The sequence below is a fragment of the Mesitornis unicolor genome, unplaced genomic scaffold (assembly GCF_000695765.1).
Source record: "Mesitornis unicolor isolate BGI_N332 unplaced genomic scaffold, ASM69576v1 scaffold1823, whole genome shotgun sequence".
Lineage (NCBI taxonomy): Eukaryota > Metazoa > Chordata > Aves > Mesitornithiformes > Mesitornithidae > Mesitornis > Mesitornis unicolor.
The window spans coordinates 47,317-72,707 of NW_010173758.1; the positions used below are offsets into that span (position 1 = coordinate 47,317).

At 49.5% G+C, this 25,391-nt stretch overlaps 1 protein-coding gene across 1 annotated transcript in view; it reads right to left on the reverse strand.

Moving 5' to 3' along the window:
• SH3PXD2B (SH3 and PX domains 2B) overlaps nt 1-15,008 on the reverse strand; it is a gene marked incomplete at its 5' end in the record, with an annotated part of 59,472 nt that extends 44,464 nt beyond the window's left edge. The window contains one exon of the mRNA XM_010180808.1: nt 14,928-15,008. Coding sequence (XP_010179110.1) covers nt 14,928-15,008 — 81 coding nt within the window. The remainder of the gene's footprint in view (nt 1-14,927) is intronic.
• Between the last annotated feature and the right edge of the window lie 10,383 nt (nt 15,009-25,391).

A 25,391-nucleotide genomic window follows, 5' to 3' on the forward strand; every position in this document is an offset into this window, starting at 1 on the left:
GTGCTCACTGCATGCCCCACTGTCCCCGTGGTGGTGAACTCCAGACAGGGATGTTCTCATACACTGCTTACCCTGACCTCCACGTGCTGAGCAGGGCACTAGCCTGGTCTCCTCTTATGGGAAGAAAAGTCCTCCGAATTTGATCCACCAAGGGACAGCATCCCACTGACCTCCAAAAATGCAGCAGGACAGAGACGCAGGTCCTGCCTGCTGTCATGGCAGCACCCCGACCCCACCATGAGGGACATGGCTGTGTGCTGAGAACCAGAGACTTTGCAAACATGCTCCTGCAGATCAAAGCACCCTTGTGCCCTGGAGCCAGCTGGTTCGGGGAACATCTGCCAAGCAGATAGTCTGGGAAAGAGAATGACATCTGGCAGTGGCTCATAGGCTGCTGATGTTTACTCTCTCTGCTGTCCTACGAGAGGCATCTTCCCTGCACCCACGACAACTGACTATGAGGAAACAGGGTGAAAACACAACAGCCCAGAAGACAGAAGGACCAACGTAGAGCAAGCTTAGATCTCAAACATCAGTGGTGATGAGCTGAGGAGATCAAGACTGGGGAAGGACTCCACTGGTGCAGCAACACGTACTGCCCATTCAATGGCCAAAGTGAGTTGGGTGTTGAAAGGCAGCAATGGGACCTGAAGAGCAGCACAACCAAGTGATTTCTTGACGACCACAGTTCTTCCCCAGTTCCTGTTTTTTTGGTGCAAGGTGTTCAAGCCTGTTTTACACATTACCGGGCCAGGGGCAATCCTGACCTCTTCAGCACTAGGAAATGGTGTCACAGAGTCTGGATTGTGAAAACCTGATGGAAAACTTTAACCATTGTTCAGCAATAGACAAGAATTAACTGAGGTCAGAGAAAATAAGGGCTACACAAATTGGCAGCAGCTGCCACTGCAAAAGAGATTTCCTATGAAATCACAGGAAGCATTAGACATAGAGACACTGGTGCCTGAGAACAGCTCACCAGCATTGAGAGGGCAGCGATCGCAGGGCTGGCCAAGACGCGTCCCTCTGCCCACGCTGCCACATCTATCCCCACCGCCAGGCCTGCACCACCCTCGGTGCTTATCTGTAAACTCCACAGACCAAACCTGGGGAGCTGGCAGGATCTGCCAGCACATGGGGGCTTGGAGGATGCAGCAGTTTCACATCCACAGATTTGGTCTGAGTGCAATGGTCCTCCAAAAACAACTGGCAAAAAGCTTCTGATCCCTAAAAGCCTGTATTAACCTTGGTGCAAAGAGCCTCCTGTGTTATCATCCAGCCTTGAAACTTAAACTTTCAGGAATCACTAAAAGATTATCATGTTTGTTTATCAGGGATGAGAGGATTGGAGTTCCTAATTGCTGATATCACCATTACAACCAACACCATGTGCTAAATGCAGCAGATGGGCAAAAGAGAGAGTCATGGAAGAAGAAAGAGAGACCCTTGTCTCCAGATGCATTTCTCTCTGGTCCAGCCAGGCCCTGCTCCCTGCAGAGATTTCTGTGCTCATCTACAAAGTGCATTTCTAAGAGCATAATAAAAAATCATGTTTTAAGACATTCAAAAGCAACAAGTAGCTCCAGGTGCCCACTCTGAGGCACCCAGACAAGAACCAGAGGGCAGACAAAGCTGCACTGTCCCCAAACCCAGCTCCAGTAAGGCATTGGGTGGTGGGATCCAGAATCATCACCCATTTTTGGATGGCCCAAACAACTCCTGAAAAACACTGCTTGCTTTCCCTCCTTTTGTAAGCCTGTCAAGAATATATTTGGGAGAGACTAAAAAGAGAGTTTAGTGTTTAAAAAAAGAAAAAGAAAACCTCAAATTTGGAGAAGAGCACCATTAACACAGCCTCTTCACAGAGCTGCTGATCCCTGTGTCTGCTTCTTGGGTGACTAAAATATATCACTTTTTACATTTGATTCATTGGTGCTGAATCCTGGAAGTCATCATTCTCCTTACAGTACTTTACTAATCTATTTTCCACTTAAATTCTCATAATTGCTGCTTCTAGATGGCATTAGGCCGGGTAGGCAGGTCCCAGACTGCACAGATGAGCACTGAAAGCTACAGCACTCCGAAGAGCACAATTAACACAGCCTTTTCACAGAGCTGCTGATCCCTGTCTGCTTCTTGGGTGACTAAAATATATCACTTTTTACATTTGATTCATTGGTGCTGAATCCTGGAAGTCATCATTCTCCTTACAGTACTTTACTAATCTATTTTCCACTTAATTTCTGATAATTGCTGCCTCTAGATGGCATTAGGCCGGGTAGGCAGGTCCCAGACTGCACAGATGAGCACTGAAAGCTACAGCACTCCATGCAGGCACCAGGAGCAGAGCATTAACAGCACCACACCACCAGTACAGCATCCATAATTCACCACAGAGACCCAGCTGTGGGAAATGACTCTTGCCAGTAGATGTGCTTGGGAAATAGTGCAGCAATACCCGGGGGGTGATGCTTGTCTGCGACGCTTCCTCTTCCCCATCCCGTCCATGGGAATGTCCCTCCAGCACAGCCGGGGCTGTGTCACACTAAAAGGACTCCTGGAAGGAGCATGGGAGTGGGGAAGAGCTGTGCCGCCTGCCCCAGCCTGGGGTCAAGGACCACAGAGCCACCACCACAACCATCACTGGAGCTGTCACAGCAGCAGTGGCTGCACGTAAGGCTGCAGAGACGGTTCATGTTCACACACATCCTCCTCTCCAGCATCCCAAAGTATGTCTTCTCTGAAGACCAGGAAGGCATGAGATTGAGTTTCTGTTGTGGAAGTGGAAACACCGGTGCAGAAATACCAATGCATTCGCCCTGTTTCATGTGTTGAGCAGCCAAGGCGCAGCAAGGGGGAGGGCTGTGCTGTAACACTCCAATCAGATCTGGTTTCACATCTAACACGGTGCTTCACACCAAGAGGCAACCTTCAGTCAAGCATTTCAGCGACAGTTCATGACAGACTTTTGGGCATGCCACCCCACTCCAAGCTGCACGTTTGCCAAACGCCCAGGATGATTTGTCCTTAGCTGCTCCCCCAGATAGCTCATGATTTGATTTCTTTTCAACCTCTCCCTTCCCTAAACCCTTCCCCACTCAAGATGAGCAGCAGACCAGTGTACATTCCTTCCCTGAAATTAGTGCAAAGTTCTAAATCAGCGGCAGGCCCAAACGTGATAAAATGAAGGAGGAGGCATTTGAAATACAGGCAGGGCTGGAAAAGCTGCAGTCCTACCACTTGGGAGAGCGCTGCTGGTCAGAAACACCAACCTCATGACCCTGCCCTTGCATCAGACTTCTTGCTAGCTGTCTGTTTTCCCTGCTGTGCCTTCCCTAAATACAAACCCCATCTTCCAAGCAAGCACCGTCAGCAGAGGCTGATGTGGAGAGACTTTTCTCTTCACATGAAGGAGGATTTCATTCTGCTCGAGTTCATGGTGGTTGTCCATCATGAGCAGCTCCACAGCAGCCAGTACTATTATACAGGTGGAAAACAAGACACTGCAAACCGCGAGGTTTAACTGCCAAAACCAGGGTCTCCATATGAAACAGATACGCCCTAGTCCATCGCATGATCATGTTCCTTTCTGCTCTCTCCCACTTGACAATACAACTCACTGTCTAGGAGGCAGAACCTGATCAAACCCCAGAGCCCTGTGCAGACAGCCCCCTGGACAGCATGAACCAGCCCAGCTCCTGCATGAAGCCACCAGCATCCCCAGCTCCTGCTGCACCAGCAGCGTGTCTGCCTCAGGGACCACGCTGCCCTTGTATCCCTCTGCTTATAGAAAGGGTGGGATTTAAAGATGCCAAGTTCAACGGTGCCCAAAAAAACCAAGCTGGGCAGGAAGCCTCTGCAGAGACAGAGCTGCTGTGGGGAAGCACCAGGGCAGGCATGGGAGCCTGGCACTGCCACCATCTCACCATGGCAGGAGAGGACTCGGAGCACCTCTGAGCTCAGCCGGTCCTTGCCAGAGGGCTGGAGCTTGCCAAGAAACTCCGCTTATTGCAAAACCAGAGTGCTGCTGTTCAGCGCTGTCTGATGGAGGAGACCGGCGTCACGGCTCACGGAAGAGTTAACACACTCAACAGGGAAGGGCTGTGCGAGTGCCAAGCAGTGGTGCTGGGTTACAGGGACCCCTGGGGAGCCTTTGGGACTGCATAAAGCAAGATGCAATGGAATGCCATCCTAATCCGGGATATTTGCCCTGTCCCAGGGCCTGCAGCCAGCAAACACAGAGGCACCACGGAGGAGCCCCAGCTGCAGGCAAAGTGCAGTAACCCTGCTGCTTTCTGTGCATTTAAACAGAACGCAGAGTTCACACAAAATTCAGCCCAAACCACATACCTTGAACTGCACCTGCTTCTTTAAAACCCAACCAGGTTAGAGGGAGAGTGAGCAATGCCAAGGTTTTCCAGCATAACTGAACCCCTAAGGAGCACAAACCTTGAGAGCACCCTCATCTCAGAGTTCTTCTCTAAGCATAATCTCACCACAGAGATATGAAGAGTATTGAAAAGTTTCTGGTCAAATTCACCACCTGATAAAAGAATGCCATGGTTTTGGGGCTCAAAGCAGTCACCTGCTGGCAGGTGGAAAGCAGTCGCCCCCAAAATGGAAACCTCAGAGCTCCCTGGGAACCTTCCAACAGGACTTTTTTATTTCCTGGAGGGGGGTGGAGGGGTTGGGGAGAGAGGAGGGGAACTGGAAAATGCTGATTTGCCAGGAAGAAAGATCAGCAGATGAATATCCATTTCAATTTGAACAATAAAACCTAACCACTAAAATTAAAAGGATTTCTTTTTACATTCTAAGTGACTTATCAAGGGGAAAGCTTTTTTTTAAAAAAATTAATAGTGAAAGACCAAGAGAATGTTTTACACATACTTAACTGAGATTCTTTCTTTGCTAAAATTTAAACATTAACTTTCCTTCTGACTTATGAGAAAATATCACCATTTTGAAGAGCTGCACAGCTTCCCAGTTGGCTTGGTACTCTGCATGGCCAAACATAAATCCTTCTTCAGTGGCCAATCCATCAGCCATTTTCAGCATGTACATGTGCAGTTAAAAAAAATAAGGGATTGCAACTTTCTGTAGACTGAGATTGGGTGAGAAGGCCAGGATTTTGGGTCCCTACCAGAGGTGCTGGTAGCTTCCACACCTCAGTGCTCCATAGGGCTGGAGAGGGGCAATGCCTGCTGTCAGCAGCAGCTCTACAGATAGGGAGGAAGACCCACAACTTAAACTTTCTAAAACATGATGTTTCCTCCACTTTTCAGCAATATTTTTTCCTAAAAAAAAGGGGAAAAAAAGGGGAGAAAAAACCCAAAACATCACTACACTCTGTGAGGTTGAACACCTCAGCCAGGCCCCACCGATACCATTGGGATGCTCTGCGATGCCTGGGGCAAGCTCTCACCTTACCAAGAATGAAGTTGCACAACACAGTTGAACCAAATGAACCTTCACCTGCAGCCCAAGACAGGGAGAGGTCTCACCTCCACCCTCCTCCTTCTCATTCATGGCCCTCCCAGAGCCACTCCAAGCTGTCAGGGCTGTGGGCCAGTGTGCTGCCAGCTCGGGAGTGAGGATCAGCTCCAGAGGGGTCCCAAGCTGCTCACTGAGGGAAGCATTTCTCAGAGTCTGCTATGACAAAATACCTCCTACCTCTCCGAAAAGGTCAAGTACCAGACCACGTTGATGGTAAATGATCAGCAAGCTGAGTTTGCAGAGGAAAATGGGAGCACAAAGAATTCTCCATAAGGTGCACAACAGCATCTCACGTATTAAAATATACCTGGTCTGGCTAATTTAATATGGTACCACCACTGGAAAACAACATTTGAAGGAAAGCTTTTTCTTGCCCAAACCCTAAATATTCTATCAAAGGCAGTATTAAAACAATAAATTCACCAACCTTAATTACACCTCCCAAATCTAATCTCCAAGATCTAATTTCCATTCTGCCAGGTAAAGACAGCCATAAACATCTTTGTAATTCACTGCTCAGTGACTCACTCCCACTGCAATGGCCTTAAGATATGGTACCACTAAGGCAGAAAGACTCAGAGAGGTGGAATTAAGACAAGGAAAAAGTGGGCTCTCCTCATATAACCAGATCACAAGGGAGATCATTTTTCATGTAGGTTATCACTCATGTTGCAACACCAGAATATAAACGTCACCCAAAACCAGGGGATACAGCAGCAGCCCATAGCCCAGGGATGTGTGGGAGCCACGAGGCGATAGGAAGATGAGTAGAAGGAGTGCCATGCACCCAGCAACACTGCAACACCCCCACAGCAGTGCAGAAGCAAAGCCTCAGCTGCTGGCAGGAAACACAGGGAGTCACCATGGCACCATGGAGGGGACGAGCCGGCTGCCAGAGCCCTACGGCAACCACCCGCTGGCACGATGTCATGTTTTCCCCGCTCATTTTTTTGGTTAACAAGGCTCCCCCTCCCCGCTGCCGGCTGGCTGGAAGGCATGAATCATGGAGGAAGGGCAGATCCTGCACACCCATCCTTCTCTCCCCAAAAGGTCTCCCCTAGTCCAGCTAACAGAGCAGCCCTGTCACAGCTGGCACAGACCTGCCTTCCTCATCCCTCCCGCAGGATGCCTGCCACGTACCCAGGAAAAGTCTGTGCTGGATCCCAGGGGTGGGAACAAGGAGCCGCACAAGCCTCGGGGAAAAAAGTATATAGGATAAGGGAAAAAAGATATCAAGGAAAGAAAGAGGAAACGAGCATTGCTTCTTGGATAGAGCACAGCGCTGGACAGCAGGTGATTAAATTCACCTGTCCCCAGCCCCACCGAGACCCCAGGGAGATCATTGCAGAGGTCCACATCTCACTTTGCAAGGGGACTCCATGACATCCTTCACCGAAAGCACTTCCCACAGCCAGTGCGGGAGCAGTGATTTACAGCACCGTGGTAGACCTGCAACAGCTTGATGTAATTGAATGAAAGGCATGAAGAAGTGAGAAATCAAGACCACAGAAAAACACATCATCCCTTCAGTTTTATCACCTCCCTCGGCAAGGGCAGGACAAACTCAGAACCACCATCTCCCTGTCTCTCCCAGCTCTTATTTTCATCTCCCACTCACTGCAGAACTGCACAGATGCTTCCACTTCTTAGATGCCCACGATATGCGTGTGGCACACGCTACAGTCAGTACTGTATCGTATGGATTTAGCCACTTAAATGGGTCCGGGACATTTTACTGAAAATTCAGCACTCAGATACAGACTCCTTTACACTGATTTATGGCTGTCAGTCCTCAGCTCCTCCCCAGGCAACATCAGTCAGCTTGAAACTGGCTCGTTTCGGCTCCAGGATTGCTGCCACATAGCATAAATTGCAGGTCTTTCCACCAGAAAACTGAGCCACATTAGATTGATGAAGAGCATGGCAGAGACGCTGGGGCTCACGTCAGCCCAGACCCACAAAAAACTCATCAAAACCCCTGGCTACAACTGGTTCCAGGCAGGCACCTGCAGTGAGGCCCCGGGTACCTCCCCAGGGACCCTCCCTGGGGGCAGCAGGCAGGAGAGGGGCTGCCAGCGAGCTCCTGCATCCTAGGGATTCTGCTCAGCCCTCCCAGGAATGAGGCAGTTCCATTTCCAGGGCTTTTTCACTGAGTAGCTGGGGAGCAGAAAGGCATTAGCTCACCCCTGAGCCAGGGAGAGGGGTGCAACCCATCACCTCATGTTACAGGCCAATTTTTAAACACCACACTACTGAAAGCTTCACCGAATAAAACCTCATGGGATTGTCAGCAAGAGAACTCAGCTTCATCCCTGAGAAGTCAAAACTCTTTTAACCATTCCATCTTTCTGCCTTCCCCCCTCCACAGGCTCCCCTTCAGATCGTACCTGCAGGGGATGCCCACAGCAATGAATGAACAGAGCATGGGCTCAGGAGCTGGGGCCACCTTCACCATGGGACAACCACAGCAGCGCCAGGCAATGACCCTGGGAACAAGGGAACTGATGGGAGCAGGCGCAGATGGGAGCCAGAAAGTGAGGAGGAGCCCTCGGGGCACAGGAGACAAGACCGGGGATTGCAGAAACCTGGTGAGGGCGCAGACACAGCCTGCGGAGCTGGAGCAGAGGGAAAGGGCAAACACCAGCCATCAGCTTGGAATAAACCAAAAATCATCGAGTGCTTCTCCCAGCAGCTGCTCCAGAAAGGCTTTAGCTACGAGAATTTAAAATCATTTCCAGCACAGACACACAGACTGCCCGGTGCTGCCATGCTGGCCCCAGGTGTACACTGACCCTGGGAACGTTCATCCAACACCAGCTCTCCCGGAGGATGGGCGGCTGTTCCCAGAGGCTCTCAGCATCCCAGAGCTCCGCTGGCTGCCAGGCCTGGAGCACCACAGCCAACCCGGGTGCCAGCGAGAGCCAATTATAACTGCACTGACCTGCCTTGGCACTAGCACGCACAGGAACGCACTGGCTCCTGGCTGCCAAATGCTGGAAAGCTATAAATGGGAGACATCTGGAGAGAGAAAGAATTAAGGAGCCAACTTCTAACTAGGCTGAAGTGCATTGGGCTGTACGTGTTCTTTGAGAGAGGAGGAGAATGATGAAGATATTTGATGCACTGCTGGAAAAACACTGGCTGTTTCTTACACAGAAACAGAGGTAGTCCTTATTTAACAGAAAGCGTTTCTTCTCTTGAGTTAGATTATGGCATATCACCTTTTCTACACTTCTGCATACTGCACTTAAGCTCACGGCTCTCAGTGCTGTCTGGGCACAGAGGGAAAAAAAAAACAGTCGCTGGTGCTTTGTAGCACAGTAGGAAACTGTGGGTTTTTTCTTGTCCTCGGTCACGCAAGGGCCTGTCTTTCATGATCCAGCTAAGAGCAAGACCTTCGTGATTTATTTTTGTGGCAGAGTAAAACCACGAAGTACATTGCACACGCAACTGTGCAGAATTTTGCTGAACTCCATAAACCCTGGAGAAAAAAAAGAAATCCCCAAAATGTTGAAATAAGATTCCTGTTACGAAACAGCTATCGAAAGAGCTCTGTTTGCAATCCCCGGACACAATAAGACATCCATCTCCCGCAGCCGCAGCGTGGCTGAGCTGCCTTGGAGCTTTTTCATCAAAGAGGCTGTCAGGACCAGACAGGACCCAGAAGAGGGGTGAAATCCAAGCGGTGTCCCAGCTTGCATTCCCACCTGAAGGAGCCCGGTGCTGTTTGGGACACACTACTCAGCATGCCTGCCCCTTACTTTCCACATCTGGATCATTAGGATAACGCTTACTTCACCTTTGTGAACCACGTACCCTGCCTGGAGACCTGCTTAAGAGGAGGAGGAGGAAGGCTCACAGTACTGGAAGCAACACACGAGGCTCACTTTAATTTTTCAAGAGTCCAATGGCCTGAAACAGGCTGATGAGAGTAGTTCTCCTCTGTGTGTCAGCGAGTGTCTTCTGAGCTCTAAAGTTTTAGTGTAGCATTTTATTCAAACACAGACTGAATTACCAAGATACCGATTTTACCCCCCTTCCATCTTTGCCTCATGGCTGCACACACACAGCAGGTGACAAAGCCCCTCCAGAAGGGCTCATCTGTCTTCCACGTCAAGACGACATGCACAGACCATTGCCTTTTGCCAATTTTCTCATAACAGTAGGCACCACTTCAACAGCCTGTATTTTTATCTGTGTTACACACAAAGCTGTTGGCCTGAGGGCTGCAGGACTGTCTCCAAGATGACATCGCTCCAGGTAGGTCAGAGCTGAAAGTTTCCAGCTAAGAACCTGAAGGATTTGTTAAACATATGGACAAACGCAAGGACTGGGAAACACACTTGATGCACACATTGAGTGGAGTGGGAGAGAGAGCCAGAGCCAGAACCATTGTTAAGGCTGCTTAAAACTCACAAATTTTCTGACTCCGAACCACACCGCAAGCACCCTTGCTCCAGCCTACAGCACGTCTCCATTCCTTAGCTCAAATTAAACCACTATGCAGAGGAGCAGCCATGCAGCATCACCTTCTCCTACAGCCTTCAGCTGGGACTAGGACCAAAGGCAAGGTTTCTGACTGTAAGGGGAGAAGCCCTGGGGCAACCTGTCTCCAGGAAGGGAAACCCTGAATGGCAATGTGATTTTTAAGGGCTTTCAGCTGTCTCCCAGAGGAGAAGCTCTGGCTTCAGTAGCGAGAAGGCAGGACACAATGTGAACAGCAAAGCCTGCTCCAAAGAGGAGGTCTGAGACCCAGCTCTATCACAGCCTGCAAGCAGCTCATGAGCTTTGCTGTCCAGGATGCAAAGTAAGACAGGACTGAAAAGAGCCAGGCAAAGACCCCCTGGTCGAGCAGAGCGTGGCTGCAGCTGAGAAGCAGAGGAAGGTCTGACCTTGGGGTCACGGAGCAGGGCTCCTGCCTGGGGAAAGCAAGGGGGTCTGGTAACAGCAGGAAAGGTGTAAAAGGCTTGGGTTTGGGTGTAAAGATGTTTTAGGAGCGTAGCAAGACAACAGCAGCTCTTGGTCACATGAAGCCTTGAAATGACTACCATCGTGGCTGATGAGCTCATAATTACAGAGTGGGGAAAAAATGTTTCTTTTTTGGGGTTTCCATAAAAAAACACAAAATACAAGCCAGTATCTGTTCTCTAACCAACAGTGCCGCTCCTCACAGCCAATGGTTTCAAGACGACCCTTCCAAAAGACGTGTTAAACTCCTCCTGGGCGATGCATCCAATGAGCTCCAGTGGAGCCCTGCAGCCACAGCACGGCTCTTCTCCTGCTGGCAGGGCTGGAAGCATCTCTCGGGCATGCAGGATCCCGATCCTCTATCTCTGTCCACCAGAGACAGCCGCTCACATATCTGATTACCAACTCCCATGCCAGCTAGCATTTCCAGCATACCTGCCAGCTGCAATTAGTGTCCAGAATACAACTGGCATCCTTGCAAGCATCAATCTTTTGCCTTTATTTCTTAGGAACAGCATCCATCTGCTCCCAATAGTTCACATCTGGCACACTGAGTGTTATGAAAAAGCTTCAACCCTATTCCTCCAGCCAAGAGATTCATGCAGACCTGAGTTTAGTATTTTTAGTTACAAATTTACTACAAATCATACAGTTACCTGGGGTTACAAACTTCAGAACTACAATTTCATCTAGGGTTTTGTTTTTTAATCCTAAAAAGTTGCTTTTATGTAAATCACTGTGTGATACAAAATGTTTATGGAGGGAGGAAGGAAGAGAGAGGGCAGGAACCTGAGCACAGAGGATCTACACAGCAAAAGCACCCCTCAGCACTGCCCAGGTTGCTAAAAGTCTCCTCCTGCAATGAGCAGTGTAGAGTTGGCTCAAGCATTCCTCTCCCAGTTTCACCGCCTGGCATGGTATGCCAAGCCTTCCTGTGAGGACCCCAGAGCAGGAAAGGGTAAGACCTGCATGCTTCCCAAGGGATGAGGGCCACCACTTCATCGGCTCAAAAAGCTGGACTGGGACAGGAGGAAGCAGCCTGTGTCCCGTGAAGGGACATGAGCTGCATTGCAGAACGAGTGTCAGGCACTGGCCATTAGAGAGGAGGTGCCAATCTCCTGCATGACCAGCGGATGGCCCATGGTGTGGTCAAAGGAAAATGAAAACAGCCAAAAAAGGAGCTCTTGTCACTCTTGGAAGAGAAAAGCAGGATAGTTTACAGCTCATTGCTGTAAATCAGGACTTGTGCAGAAGAGGGCCAGTCTCAGGTACCAATGACAGGCAAAGGGAAGAGTATTCAGACAAAACCTTGCACGCTCCCAGCTGACAACAGCACAGCCTGCGGCATTACTGCAGCCAGCACGGTGCCTTTCAACATCCCCCAGTTCAGTATGGGGAACATGGCTGCTGTGACGTCCCTGCAATCCCAGCGGAGGCAGAGACCAGCACTGGGCAAACTCCAGGCTTCACTCCTGTTTCAGCTGAGCTGGCAGTTTGTGTCACTGCTGCCTGGCTAGGGAGGGAAGGACACTTTGCCCTCCGGTCGCAGTGGAGGCTGTCAGTAGTTAGTGTGCATGTGTTTTACTTGGCCCTACTCCTAAAATAATTGTTTGGCCACAATGAAAGGTGACAAGTGATTCAGCTGTGGCCCCACAGGGAATATCAGGAGAAAATGCCCAACCATTCAGACGGCCGCGCCTGGGCTGCTCTGAACTGCAGCACCACATCTGCCCGGGGGTCAGCCCCCACCAGCACTCACTCCTGCCCCAAGGATTTTCCTCCTCTCTCCTACTTGGATCAAGTGGCTTCCTTGTCCTCCTGCCTGGGCTTCGCAGGAGGGCCACTGACAGCAAAAGATTGGTGCACCAAACTTCACCCAAATGTGGCCAGAGCTGCTACTGAAAAAACAAAACCCTGCTCAGCATCTGGCAAGACAATGGGAAGTGCAGCCAGAATCACTGGGAACACAGGTATTAAATCAAAAAATATCTCTACCCAAACATGCATGTACTGCCATTGCTTAAGGCCCTGAGTATGAATAAATTTTCACTGGACAACATAAAAGACAGATTCTTAAAATAGGGATCACCTGCGACTCAACTTTCCAATTCTACCTCCAGTGCATCAAAAAGATAATCAGAACTGGACCTGGGGAAAATATTTTTCCTTCTTACCATGTTTTGAGAAGCAGCCGAACAATTTTAGCCAAACAGTTATTTTGTGGGTTTTTTTGTTTTGTATTGTTTTTTAATAACCAGAGGCATGAATAATTTCCAGCATGGAAAATTTCTGCCTGAAGAGCTAAAATTGGCATGAATAATCATCCAAAAGTCATATAATAAAGGCCTCCAGCAATGGCAACAGTCAGTGCTACCAAGCCTACCTAGAGCATTTTTTTCCACTGTGCTAAGAGGATCTGTTTCACTCCTCGCCTTTCAATCCAATTTCCACTGTACTGCACCACAAGTTTAAAATAAGGACACCAGGAAGCATGTGCGATAAGGGGGAAGGAAGGGAAAAACCACAATTTCATTCATCCTTTCAACAGAGCCAAAAAGGAGTGGTTACTTTTTTTAAAAAAAGAAAAAGCTGCAGGGAACAGGGAAGGGTGTAGATGTTTGCTTTACGCTTTCCCATCTGTAGCATGGTACAAATATATAAAGCACCTCTGCCTTTAAAGGTGCTCCAGGGTGTTTTGCAGAGCCCGTTTGATTCTCTGGCTCCAGACAGCATCCAGTGCCGATGCTTTCCATCTAGAAGAATGCACAGCTCCAGCCAAGATGGAAGGGGAGGAAGAGAGGAAGAACAGCCACTATTTCCCTATAAGCCATGCCCCATGAGGAGCAAGGCAGCCCAGGGAAACAGCAAAGCTGGAGGCACCAGTTCATCACATGTAAACCCCAAAAGACTGTGCCCCCTTTACAGCAAACAAAAGCATGAGCTTGTTCACCACCTTGGAGCATCAGCGAAGAAGAGATACTATGGAGAAGGAAGCACCAAGCTCCATTTCCTTCCAGCCCTGGCTGCTGCCCAACAGCTGTTCCCAGTTTATTTACTTTAATATTTCCTAGGTTACACACAAGCAGCTGCACACAGCTTAACCCCTGCCTGCATCAGCAGCCACCCGTGCCACCCAACCTTACCTTGCGCTGCACAGCACTGTGGGACAGCGGCACGGGGCAGGGTAAGGACACCCAGTGTCTTGCCAAAGCCAGGCTTTCGCTGGCTCCCCAGGGCTTACTCAACAGGGTCACCCTCATGGCCATGTCCACGGCTCAGGCAAAGGACAGGGCACCATCGAGGTGAGCAGCCATCTTCGCACAATCCTGCAGGCTGACCAGCTGAACCGGGGAAAGCCATCTGGGCTCCCACGGGGTTTGCTTTGCTTGGCAGGCCCAGATGTGCTGTCATTTTAGCAGTGTGTGTGTGTCTGGATGCAGCAATTTCAGGAAAGGCATCCTCATTCCAAGGCAACCACAGCACCCTTTCCAATAAAGCATACAGTGATGCTCACCTTCACGTGAGCGGGTCACTGGAGGCAGCAGCTGCCCAGCTCCAGCCCTAGTCTCACGCACAGGCCAGGAAGGACGTGCCAGTGACTCCTCTGGCAGCTGCTGCTGGTCCATAGATCACTTCATGCATTTTCCTTTCTCATCTGCACAGAGCCTGTTCCAGCAGCTCAGTCTGTCTTCTGGCTCACAAAGCTCAGCCAGACCCCTTGGCTCATCTCCATCAAGGAGGGGGTGGAAAACACCCTTTGCCTGCTCGCCCAGAACACCAGCTTTGGTTTTCTGCAACCCAGCCTGTCCCAATTCCCTTTCCAGCCTCCTCCCTCCATCCCGGCTCCGTTTTCTTCCCAGCTCCCCCCTGCACCAGGAGGTAATTGCTAAAGCAGCTGCTGTCAGCTGCCCTCTAGACTGGAACTGCTCTGTGCTGGGCATTTCCCCAGTGCCTGCACCCCAAAACGCAGCCAGTGAGACACAGATCCAGGGAATCAGCACTTTTCAGCAGCAGCCCTGTTGTGCTGTGATAGCAGCTGGGAAAGGCATGGTATTAGCTCCACAGGAATGGAATTTGGGCCTAACTTTAACAAAAGCCTCTCTCAAAGCAAACAAACCAACCCAACAAAAAACCCATCACTTGCACAGATTTCCTGTCGGAGAAATTCAAACACACCTACACAGCCCTGCATGTGTTTAGGCCAGGGAGTGACAGCAAAACTCTAACACTGGGACATGCAAAAGCCCCAAGAGGCACTGGAGTGAACAGTCCGGCTTTTGAGGTTGCCTTGTTCTCACTTTCTGCAAGGATGTCCAAAATTGTGTTTAAGTTTCCTCAGATCAAAACATTTTCTGCTAGATTACAAAAGGCACGCTTAGCGTAAGACAGAAACTACACTTCTCAACTGACCACAGCTTTCAACCTTACGAAGTCAAAACCCTAAAAACTGGTGAAATGCTTACCTGCAGGTCAAAGAACTTGCTGTACCGTCGGTATATGACTTCAGTGGACCCATTGGACCAGGTGACTTTGATAATGTACACCTGCAGAGAACAGAGGAAGAAATCAGAGAGGAACAACCCAACCACCTGCACCACAACCTAAAGCTGCCAACGCAGCCCCCACGGCTGGGCATCAACCAGGGAAATTCATGTGAGCACTTAAAGTCATTTCAGCAATACTAGAAAACATGCAAGATTAAGTTATTAAGCTCCACTGCTGCAACTTAACTGTCTATGCTTATTGTTAGCTGCGAACTTTGTCAGCTCCCTACCCTGAAATAGGGGCATACATCGAATGTGAAAGGGCATTTCCAAGTAAAAACACAATGAAAGCCTCTCCAGACACAAACACATTACAAGGTAATAACTATGCCTTGGCCATCCCACCGATGGCTGCAGCATCAAGTTTGATGTTGAGAACCCAAAAGCCCACTGTGCACTGCACCACCCACCTGGTCCCAGGGCTGGGGCTTGCAGGAACTCAAACCCACAAGGTTCAAATCTCTGTCTGTTCTTCCATGAGCAGCTCTGAGGTTTTGGTTACTTAAACTTGCTGGGGTGCAAATTGCCCTCCCAGTCCTTAAAATGCTACACAATCAATCCTAGTAATTGTAGGTTATTCACAGACCATTTGACCAGGTGATGATGGTGATGAATGCAAAAAAACCCAACAAAACAACCCCAAAAAACAACGCAATTTTTTTATTCTTCTATGAAAGTCAACAAGCAAATAACAGAATTGGGCAATTGCTTATCTGATGTCCTCATTGCTCACAGAAACCAAAGATGACCCTTGAGGAGATGCCAGCTTGACAACACTCAAGTGATGCAAACCTCAGTCTCCACTAATTGATAACAGATCGACTAAGCAGAACAAGGACACGTTCATTTTTTCTTCTAACTGTTGTCCTACTTATTTCTACCAGAGATTCATGTATCAATTCACTGAAGCAGGAACAAAACATTCAGAGGCTCAGGTGAGCAGACCCCAGTTAACATAATGAAGCGTGAAGGCTCTTCAGATACTGAAGTTTTGGTATTTAAAACAGAATCCCTTAAAAGTTTCACAAGGCTTCCCACAGAGACACTATTTTTCCAGATGCTGGAATGTGACCAACATCCCAACCCAATATCAAAACTCAAACACCAGGAGATTCAAGCGGATAGCACAACACTAAATTATTTGAGCTCATCAAACCTACTGGAATGCTGCACTAAAAAATCTAACCAAAAGGTCACTCTGTTGCTCAGAGGGCTGACACAGCATCACCTACCAAGGTGAGGAGACTCCTGAAGAACAACAAACACTTCCCAGCAGAACCACTTCCAAATTAAGACAGAAAAAGAGGCAGCAAGATTAAGCAAGTACTTACAGCTAAAATAAAGAACTTCAGTATTTTCAATCCAGCAATTCAATGAGTACTTTTCTTAAACCAGATGATCAGCCCAAACACAGCTGTGACTGCTTTGCTGACTTGCAGTGAGCTGGCTGAGTGTCACAGGCACCACCAACTTCTCCCAGAAAAAATCTGAATCACTCGGCATCACCTCACAGGCCTTACTCAGCTAACCACAATCTCCTTTCATTCACAGAATGAAGGACCTGCACTTTCTGCATATTAACACAAGGAAGACAGAGAGCTCCTGCGTGACAGCATCTGTAGCAGCTACAGAGATCTGGATAGATCATGACTTGCTACAGACACCATGCTTACTTATCACCAAACATGGCTTGCCAAATACTCTGCACTGGGTCAGGCACAATATCCATTCAAGAACATGCTTCCAGACCTCAACAAGTCAGGGACAACAACTTGACTGGCCACAGTTTGCAAAGAAAACTTGTGAAGTTACATGACGTGGCCTCTGAAATATCTGACAGCATCCATACAGTCACCACCATACCATCAGCAAACTAAGTGTTAACTTGACACTCAGCAAGCTACCAAGCTGCCATTACCCTCAGCCCAGGACTTGCTGGCAGGTCAGCATGAGCTCATTTTGGTTGGAAGCTCAGCTGATATCCCAGCTTTCTTACCAGTCTGCAGCACTTCACGAAGTTATATCACTGCTGGCTGCCTGCCTGGAGAAAGCCTTCCACTGGGGCAGGGGGAAGAGCCAACTTTTCTTCATTGTTTATTCCTATCCTGCCTTTATTTGGAGTCAACAGCTTATTAGATTGGGATTTTAATCAGGATGTGGATTTGCTCAAGCCAGAATTAATTCAAAGCTCTTAAGGGTAATAAAGCCATGAGATTTAAGGGTACACCATGCTTTATTACACCCTTTGTAATTGAGGGAAGGGGCATTTCTCCCAACTGATGAGCTCACTCCTATTTTGCTGAAATGCAGATCTCCCTGGAGCCTGGATAACAGTTCCTGGCACATCCCATTTGAACAGCAGAAAGGTCTCTGGGTGTACCTCCTCACCTACACGTGGAAAGCAGAAAAGATGGGGAAGCCCACAGGAATGGGAGCTCCTCAATATCTATAAAAACACTGCCTCAGTAAAGCTGGCTTCCTCTCTCCCTGTGAATATCCCTTGTCCTTCACTCTGCCATCCCACTGAGGTATTCTGTTGGCTAAAACCATCTTCATCTCTGCTAATACTTAATCTAGTCCCTGCTGTCCTTAAGACAAAAAAGGCACCGGAAAGCAAAACTCAGGTGGTTCCCTCAACTAACAACAAAAGTGCAGATTTTGAAAGGGGTGAATAGTGCAGTTGGCCACCTAGCAATGGTTTTGACAGCAACTGGAGATGATAAGGCACCAAGCTCCCATAGGCACCCCCTCATCCCTTTCTCAGGTGCTTCTGGAAGACACTTTCAATGATCGAGACAGTTTTGAAAACATTGGACTTGGTCTCAAGTTTTACCTCCTGGCCTGGCACTGCACCACATCCTGTCAGGAGCATCCATCATGAAGCAACATCTCAAACAAACCCAATTTTGTCCCGGTAGGAGCCACCCCATCAGTGGCTCCCACAACCCTGCTCTGAGGACAGGCTTTTTCCCAGCCCAGCTGTGTGGGTGAGGGCATGTGGAAACAGTTACTTCATGGGTCTTCTCCAGCTCCGATTTCTACAGTCCTTCAAAGAAATAACACAGAGTAACCACCAGCAGGCCTTTTCCATGGAAAGAGCGAGGGGATCTCCTGGGCCTGGAGTGGGCCCTGCCTTGGGGACGAGCACACATGGAGAGCACTGCTGGGAATGGGAGGGCCACTGCCGTCGCTCAGATCCCACTCTGCTGTTTCCTCGAGGGGTGGGGGGAGCTGAGCAGATGGCAGGGAGGCGGCGGGCAGCCAGATCCAGGAGGGGGGCTCTGCAACCCCATCATGAGGGCTGGGCCCTTGGCCAAAAGCAGCAGGCAGAGCTATCTAAATATTTACAGCCCTTCCCAGGCCAGCAGCAGGGTCTGCATCATGGAGGGAACTAGCTGACTTGGTGAAACCCAGAAACCTGCGGCTCTCCTCCCTCTGGAAAGGGTGCCCTACCCTGCCCTAGTCCCAACCCAAAAGCCTCCATCCCTTGCTCCACTGTGGCCTACATTGCTGTACATACATCATGTCAAACTGCACAGCCAGGTCTGATGACTGAAGGCAACGAGCCAAAGCTGAGCTTTGGAAGAGGGAGAAATCATCAGGACTGAACACTCCTTAGCTTCATTTGAGCCATAGGTCAAGGGAGCACAGCTGAAATTCATGCCCGTGGTTCTGAAATCCTCAAGGTGCAGCTCTCAGCATCTGTAGTACTAGAGCAAAGAGCAGAGGAGGGGTACAGAGCTTTCAGGTCACTCAAATACACTCAAAATCTTGCTTTCGGCATGAAAAGAACCCCACACACACACCCTCAGCCCCCATCACTCCTCTCCTAGCCACCAGCTCCCCTGTCTTCATTCCATGAAGCCACAGGTCCACATTATGGAGCAGGAGGAGTTCCCAGCAGAACAGAGCTGCAGCAAAGACCGAAGCAAGGAAACAAGACCTGCTCTCCACTCCTGATGGCTTTTCACAGGGGCACTGAGGCCCTGGAACAGTTTCAGAGCTGCTGGTGGATGCTGTTTAATGCCAGAGAGGAGCATTCACATTAACAGCAAACATTCCCTGTGTTCCTGTCCCTTGCTGGGCAGAAGCAAATCAGATCTGATCCTCCACAGAAAATGGAAACCAGCAGACACAAAAGGCTGAACTCCGATGAACACCACAAGGATTTGGCTCCTAAACTCCCTGCAAGTAATTGACCACATAGCAACTACTTTAAAATTACCAATTGAGAAGTTCACCATCAGGACCAGCACTGCACAGCATTCTCCTTGGTCATATTTGAAACCAAGTGCCCTACACAGAAATACAAAGATGGAGGAAAAGGCCCAGGGGATCTTGCAGCCTGCCTGGCCAGGCATTGTGAGCTTGGTGTACCTCTGGTGTAACCCCCTGCCTGTCACTGTTCTCCCCCTCCCCAGGGACACCAGGGAGGAAGAATGGGCCAGTGGAAAGTGGGACTGAAAACCTGCATAAGGGAACTGCCAAAAAATGACAGGTTGCTAAAAGAAATGCAAATGGCACCTGGCCAACCATAACAGAGCTGTCAACGAGAGCTGCCAGTCAGCTTATATGGCAGCAGGGGCTCTGATGCCCCAAGAGGAAACCCACTGGCAACCTGTGGTGGGTGAACCAAGGAGGGAGAGCCAGGACACCCCTCTTGGGCAGGGAGCGAGCTCCCACATGGGCATCACCAGAAGAGCTGGGAGGCTGAAGGAGCCAGCTCAGCTGCACATCCAGAGCGGTCAGAGTCACAGGGACTAAAGAAGGAGAACAGAGGGGACAAGAAGCCAGCACTAATTATCTCTATCTGAAAGGGCAGCCAGAGATTTAATTTAGTATTTTTTCCTCTTGAAGAAATGAAGTCCAAGCATAAGCCCTGGGAGCTGTCAGACCACAGAAGTATTTTTCCAGGAACTGATAAAAGAGCCTTGGTGCTGCAGATAGCAATGGCTCCTGGTGTCTTCTACTGCTCAGAGGGACCAAGGACTCTAGAGTCCTTCACAAGCCCTCAGTCTTGCACCTTCCTCAAAAGGCATGTTGTCTCGTACAACAACATGGCCAGAGAGAGGAGATGATTCAAGCAGCTGACTTGAGGCCATCGCCTCAAGACTAAGAACAGGAAAAAAAAAAAATAGTTTCCCATTCTTGAAACATGAGGCCGTGTGACCTCCAAGAAAAATCACTTCTGGACTCCTTGTATAAACACACCACGGACATGCACAAAAACACAACCTGGGAATCAACCCGGACTGCTTAAATTTGAGGAAGAAAAAGGCAGACTGAAGTTTCAAGGAAAAAACAAGAGCTACAGTTTCGACCGCTCTCCGCCCACAGAGTTTTCCCAAGTTTTCCAAGGAGACTTGCAAGGCATCCTGGCTGGCGGGGGCTACACAAAGTCCCTCACTAAGGCTTTGGGGACAGGGCAGCTGCTGGCTGGCCCGTGAGCTCTCTGCTTGGCCCCCAGGCAGCAAATCCACCCCAAGCTCAGCAGCATTCAGCGACACCAGCTCGAGCGCAGGAGCAGCACACCCATGGTGCCACAGCTCTGCAAGCCAACAATGCACCTGCAGCCCCCCCAGCACCCCACAGCCCTCCATGGCATCCCATAGCCCCTCCCAGGTGTCTCTGCAGCAATCCCTGAGCTTCTCCCATCCCTAAGCATCCCTGCACCTGGAGCTCCCACACACTGGGACTCTCCCATTTCCACACCAGAGACATGTGAATGATGGCAGGGTGGAAAGCAATGCCAATGTCACTTGGCAAGACACCTCCATGAGGCTGCAGGGACACGCAGCTCTGCCCACCCGTCACTGACGGGCATCAGTGTAGGTCCCCAGGCATTGAGCAGAGCTCCTCCAGCAAAGCCAGACATAACAGCCTCCAGCAGAGGCAGAGCTGTCTGCAATGGGTTTGAGCCTGTGTGGTCTTGAGTCCAGTGGGACTATGTACAATAAAACCTCTCTGTGGAAAACTCCGCATATTTAAAGCATCTTTTGCCAGCAAAGGGGAAAAAGCATCAGTCTCTTTATTCCACCCACTGTTCCCCACAACCCAAAACATGGGGAAGCGATGCAAGAGTCTCACACCCTGGCTTTGGCCGTCACCACGAGAGAGGAGCGCTGAGAAATTCAAAGTGGCAGAGAAACCAAAGCAGCTGAGGGATTAAGCCAAACCCAAGTGGGTTTAATATAGAAAAGGGAGTGGGAAATTGTAAGAGAAAAAGAAAAAAAAAGAAGGGAGGTGGCTGGAAACAAAGAAAGTTCTTGGCGGCAAGCTGCTGTGCTTGGCCCTGCTCCATCAGCCTTCACCACCACAGGCATGCGGGGCTGGGGAGGGGAGTACAAGGGCTCCTGTGCCGTGGGACATGGAAGTCTGGAGTAGGAGAGGGACAACCAGCCTCCAGTTCGGTCCCCAGACACCTTGTTGCTCCCTTGCTCTGGCTCTGTGGGCAGGGAAAGCTGAGAGAAGAGTCATGCTGCTTCAGACTGCACTGGGAAAGACACAGAAAAGCGATCCTAGCAGTAACTGCAGGGCATCCGTGATGCTGCTGCCATCCCTCTGGTCTGGCAGAAGAGAGAGGCAGAAGCAACAAGTCAGAGCTGCAGAGAGGAGCTGGATAATGGAGATGTAGGCAGCACAAGGACAGGCACATCCCCACCACTGCAGCAAATGACCCAAGCCAACCTGCCCATGCACCCAGGTCTACAACACAGCCACCTCCCCTGGCTCCGATTCATCCCTTCAGCTGTGTCTTCCCCAGAATCACAGCAAGTGACATCTCTTCCCACTCTGCTGCTGCACAGCTGGCCAGGGCACAGCACTGCCTGAGCACACAGCAAAAGTTGCCGAGATGAAAAGTGCATGCACCTGGGGTTACACCAAGCACGGGGACCCCTAGGACAACCCACCAAGCCCCACTCAGCTGTGGCACAGACCCCTCAGTTTTACATCTGCACCCGCTTGTTTGAGTCACACTGAAGATCAAACATATGGATTCGTTTGTTTCCCATTTCCCAATGCTAGTGAAACGGCCGGAAGATAGAGATACCCTCCAAAGCAAAGCTGTGAGGGATCAAGGTCACCAGGCCTCCGAGCAGGCAGAGGCTATGGATGGCCTCAGTGCTGAAGTTCACTGCTGGAATTGAGTACAAGCACCAGCTTTCCACACAGAGCTGCCTCTGCACCAGTGGCTGTCTGCAGGCAGGATTTGGCCCTTCCACTGAACTGCCACACACAAGGTTTACAACAACCTGAAGATGAGAAGGGAAGAAAAACAAGTGAGAGTTTGCATCTGAGCACTGTTTTTCATCCCCAAAGCCCCAGCTCTCTGAAAAGGTGACGGGGAAGGAAGGGCTGCTCGGCTCCACAACGCTGTGCAGCAGCGCAGGGCTAGGCACAAGGACGGGTCCAAATTTCTCCCAGTTACAGGCTCCAAATGCCCTGTCTGTGGCCTGCCTTGAGCGGGAGAGCATCAGGCAGCTGACAGGAAACGGGATGAGATACAGCAGAACCACAGGATACAGCGGCAAAACACCACTGAGGATGCTGAGCAAGCCCTCAAACCTCCTGAGGCCACTGATACTCAGAACGTCCTCACCGCGGCAGAGACTCCAGCTTCCTGGGTTCAGCCTTGCTTCATACATTCTGGTTTTGCTTTTGCTCTCTTACATTCCTAGTTTAGTTAATGGCCCCTGCATGGATTTCACACTATTCATTTGAACTTCCTGCTCCCTCGGTCTAAATACACTCAGCTTCTTTGGTTATCCACAGGACATTCCCACCATACCAAGAGCATGGTCACCCTCCCCAGAGAGCGTAGCACAGGGGGAGTCATCCCCCAATGTCCTTTTTAAGGCAAGCGACCGGTATGATTCACAACAGCAGAAATAACACAGCTCAACAAGGTGATGCTGTGCCAGGTCCCCACTGAGCTCTGCTTCAGCTGGGCAAGTCAGCACCAGGGGACCATGACACAGGTCCATGGGACACACGTTCTGCAGAAGACATCTTCTGCTCTATACGTATGAGGCACTAAAGAACCAATGAACCTGTAGTTTAGCAGCTCTCATCCTCTTGCCATCCAAGCATTCTTTGAATGCTCCATAATCAATTCCAGATAAACAATGGGGTTGAGTTGGACAACAAAAGAAACCATGAACGACCTCACAGCTACAAGGAGCAGAGCAGAGAAGATGCTCACCATCACATCACAAATCCCACATCAAAAAATCTAACACATTTACTTTTTGAATGTGTTTTTCATCAAACTTGTTTTAAAATATCTATAGATGCTGTCAACTAGGCACCAGATTCCCATGCGTACTGTTAATTACTTCTGCAAGGCAGCTGCTGCAAATGAGGTAGTTTAATACGTATTCACCTTGTTTAAAGTTTGCAATCTTGTTAACCTTCCTTGCAAAATAAATGTATGCTGCACGCTTTGTTTAAATTTCCCGTTTTCCAAAGTGATACGTGCGTGCATGGAGGCTGGGAAAGGAAGTCCTGCAAGAGCACAGTCCAGGTTTCCCAATAAACTAACACAACCAAGCAGCACACTGCGCTCTCTTTCCTGTTGGACGTATATATATAATTTTTGTTTGTGCTCTAGAGCAACCATTTAATATATATGAGTTATGGAAACATTCTCAGTGGATGGGATTGTAGAAATGAAGACGTGATTCAATGGCATTGTTATTAACACATAGAACAACACACATAAATTGCAGCTGTATTAAAACAAAAGGTCCTGAAGCTTGCCTAAAGGCAAAAAAAGCCCAACCAAAATTTGGATTTAGTAGGGAAAAGCTTTATTTTAGGGCTTCTACTAGAGAATAACAAACATAAAACTATAAAAAGATCCCATGTGAAGTCCTTTAAAGGAAAACTTAGTCTGTTTCAACTATGGCTTTGTTTTGGGTCTTTTCTGAATAAACATTGATTTATCAGAATTTGAGACTCAGCCAGACCATAGAAATGACAGACTGCTACTCTGTCGCCCAGAATTATTATTTTTAAACTTTGCTTTTGGACTTTAACTTTTCAGATTTGCAGCGTCCCTGAGGGGCATGAGCTGTAATCACTTAACATGGCATTGTGTGGTAACTGTCACTGCAGGGTGACCCTCCAGCCGCTGCCTGAAGGAGGGGTGTCCCCTTCTTCACTGGGATGATGGAGTGCAGAGACCCTGAGCTGGCTTGTTCTCTCTCAACAGGACCAGAGCAGTGCATCCTGCAACAAACACCTGCAAAAGGATCATTTCTCACTGCCCTTTCCAGCTGCTGCCCATGAAAAAAAGCTTAAAGACAAGCAGTTGAAGCAACTGTGGTTAGCAGCCCACTGCAATACAGCATGGTACAGTTTCCCAGCCAGCAGAGCAAATTCAAGGCCTCAGAATCACTCAGAGCGAAAAGTTTGGTTATCCTTCCCCTCTCAGCCCTTCCACGTGTGTGAGCAAAGTTGGTTTGACAAGAACAGGAGTAGACGTGTCGGCCTTGCACCATGCCAACAGAAGGCAGCAAGAGCCTTCCAGGAGCACAAGGCTGACTGCGGGGAGAGAAGTACATAAGGAGAGAACATCCACCACTAATTGCAATTTAGCCTGACCCACTGCAGTACCCACTAAAGGGTTTAACACTTCACTGAGCACAAAAGCAATCAAGAGGCCACTCCCATTTTCCCTATCCCCAAATGGCTTTAAACATGCCTGGGCTTCCTTTGAACAACCCACCCAGCTCCTCTTGCCCTCAGGTCAGGTACTGGGCTGTCAGCAGGGTAAGGAGGACAGACAGGAGATGGGACAAGGGCACTGTTGTCCTGGTGTATCCGCCCATGGGACCATGGCCACCAGGCATGCTGTGAGGAGCAGTGAGACAGCCGCACATTGCACTGATGCTCTCTTACGCCAGGATTTGAGCCAGTGCCGTTCACGGGCACACACACGTGTTTAAGGGCATGGGGCTGCATTCCCAGCTAAACCCCAATGCTCAACTTGGCACATGGCACCTGACTACCCAAACCCTACCCAGCACATTGCTGGGTCCTTGCCCAGCCCCAGCCCTGCAGTTTGGGGGAATATTGTGCCTCCTGCTTCAAATCAGAGATGCAAAAAAGCACAAGTTTTTGTCCTGGGCAACACAACTCGTTTTGTATCCATTACCAAGGTGAAGGGCAAACCACACCAGCCTGAATAGAGCTGGCCTTTCCTACAGCCCCTCCCCATCACAGGCATCAATAAGGACTTTGAAACACTGATTTGATCTCACTTTTTCTGGGAAACTGGAATTGACGACTTTCTGCTGTGGCCTTACTGCAGCCAACACAACTGCACCTTTGTCCGGCAAAGAAAAGCCTCTCCCCAAAGGAGAAAGGAGGCCGAGCAGT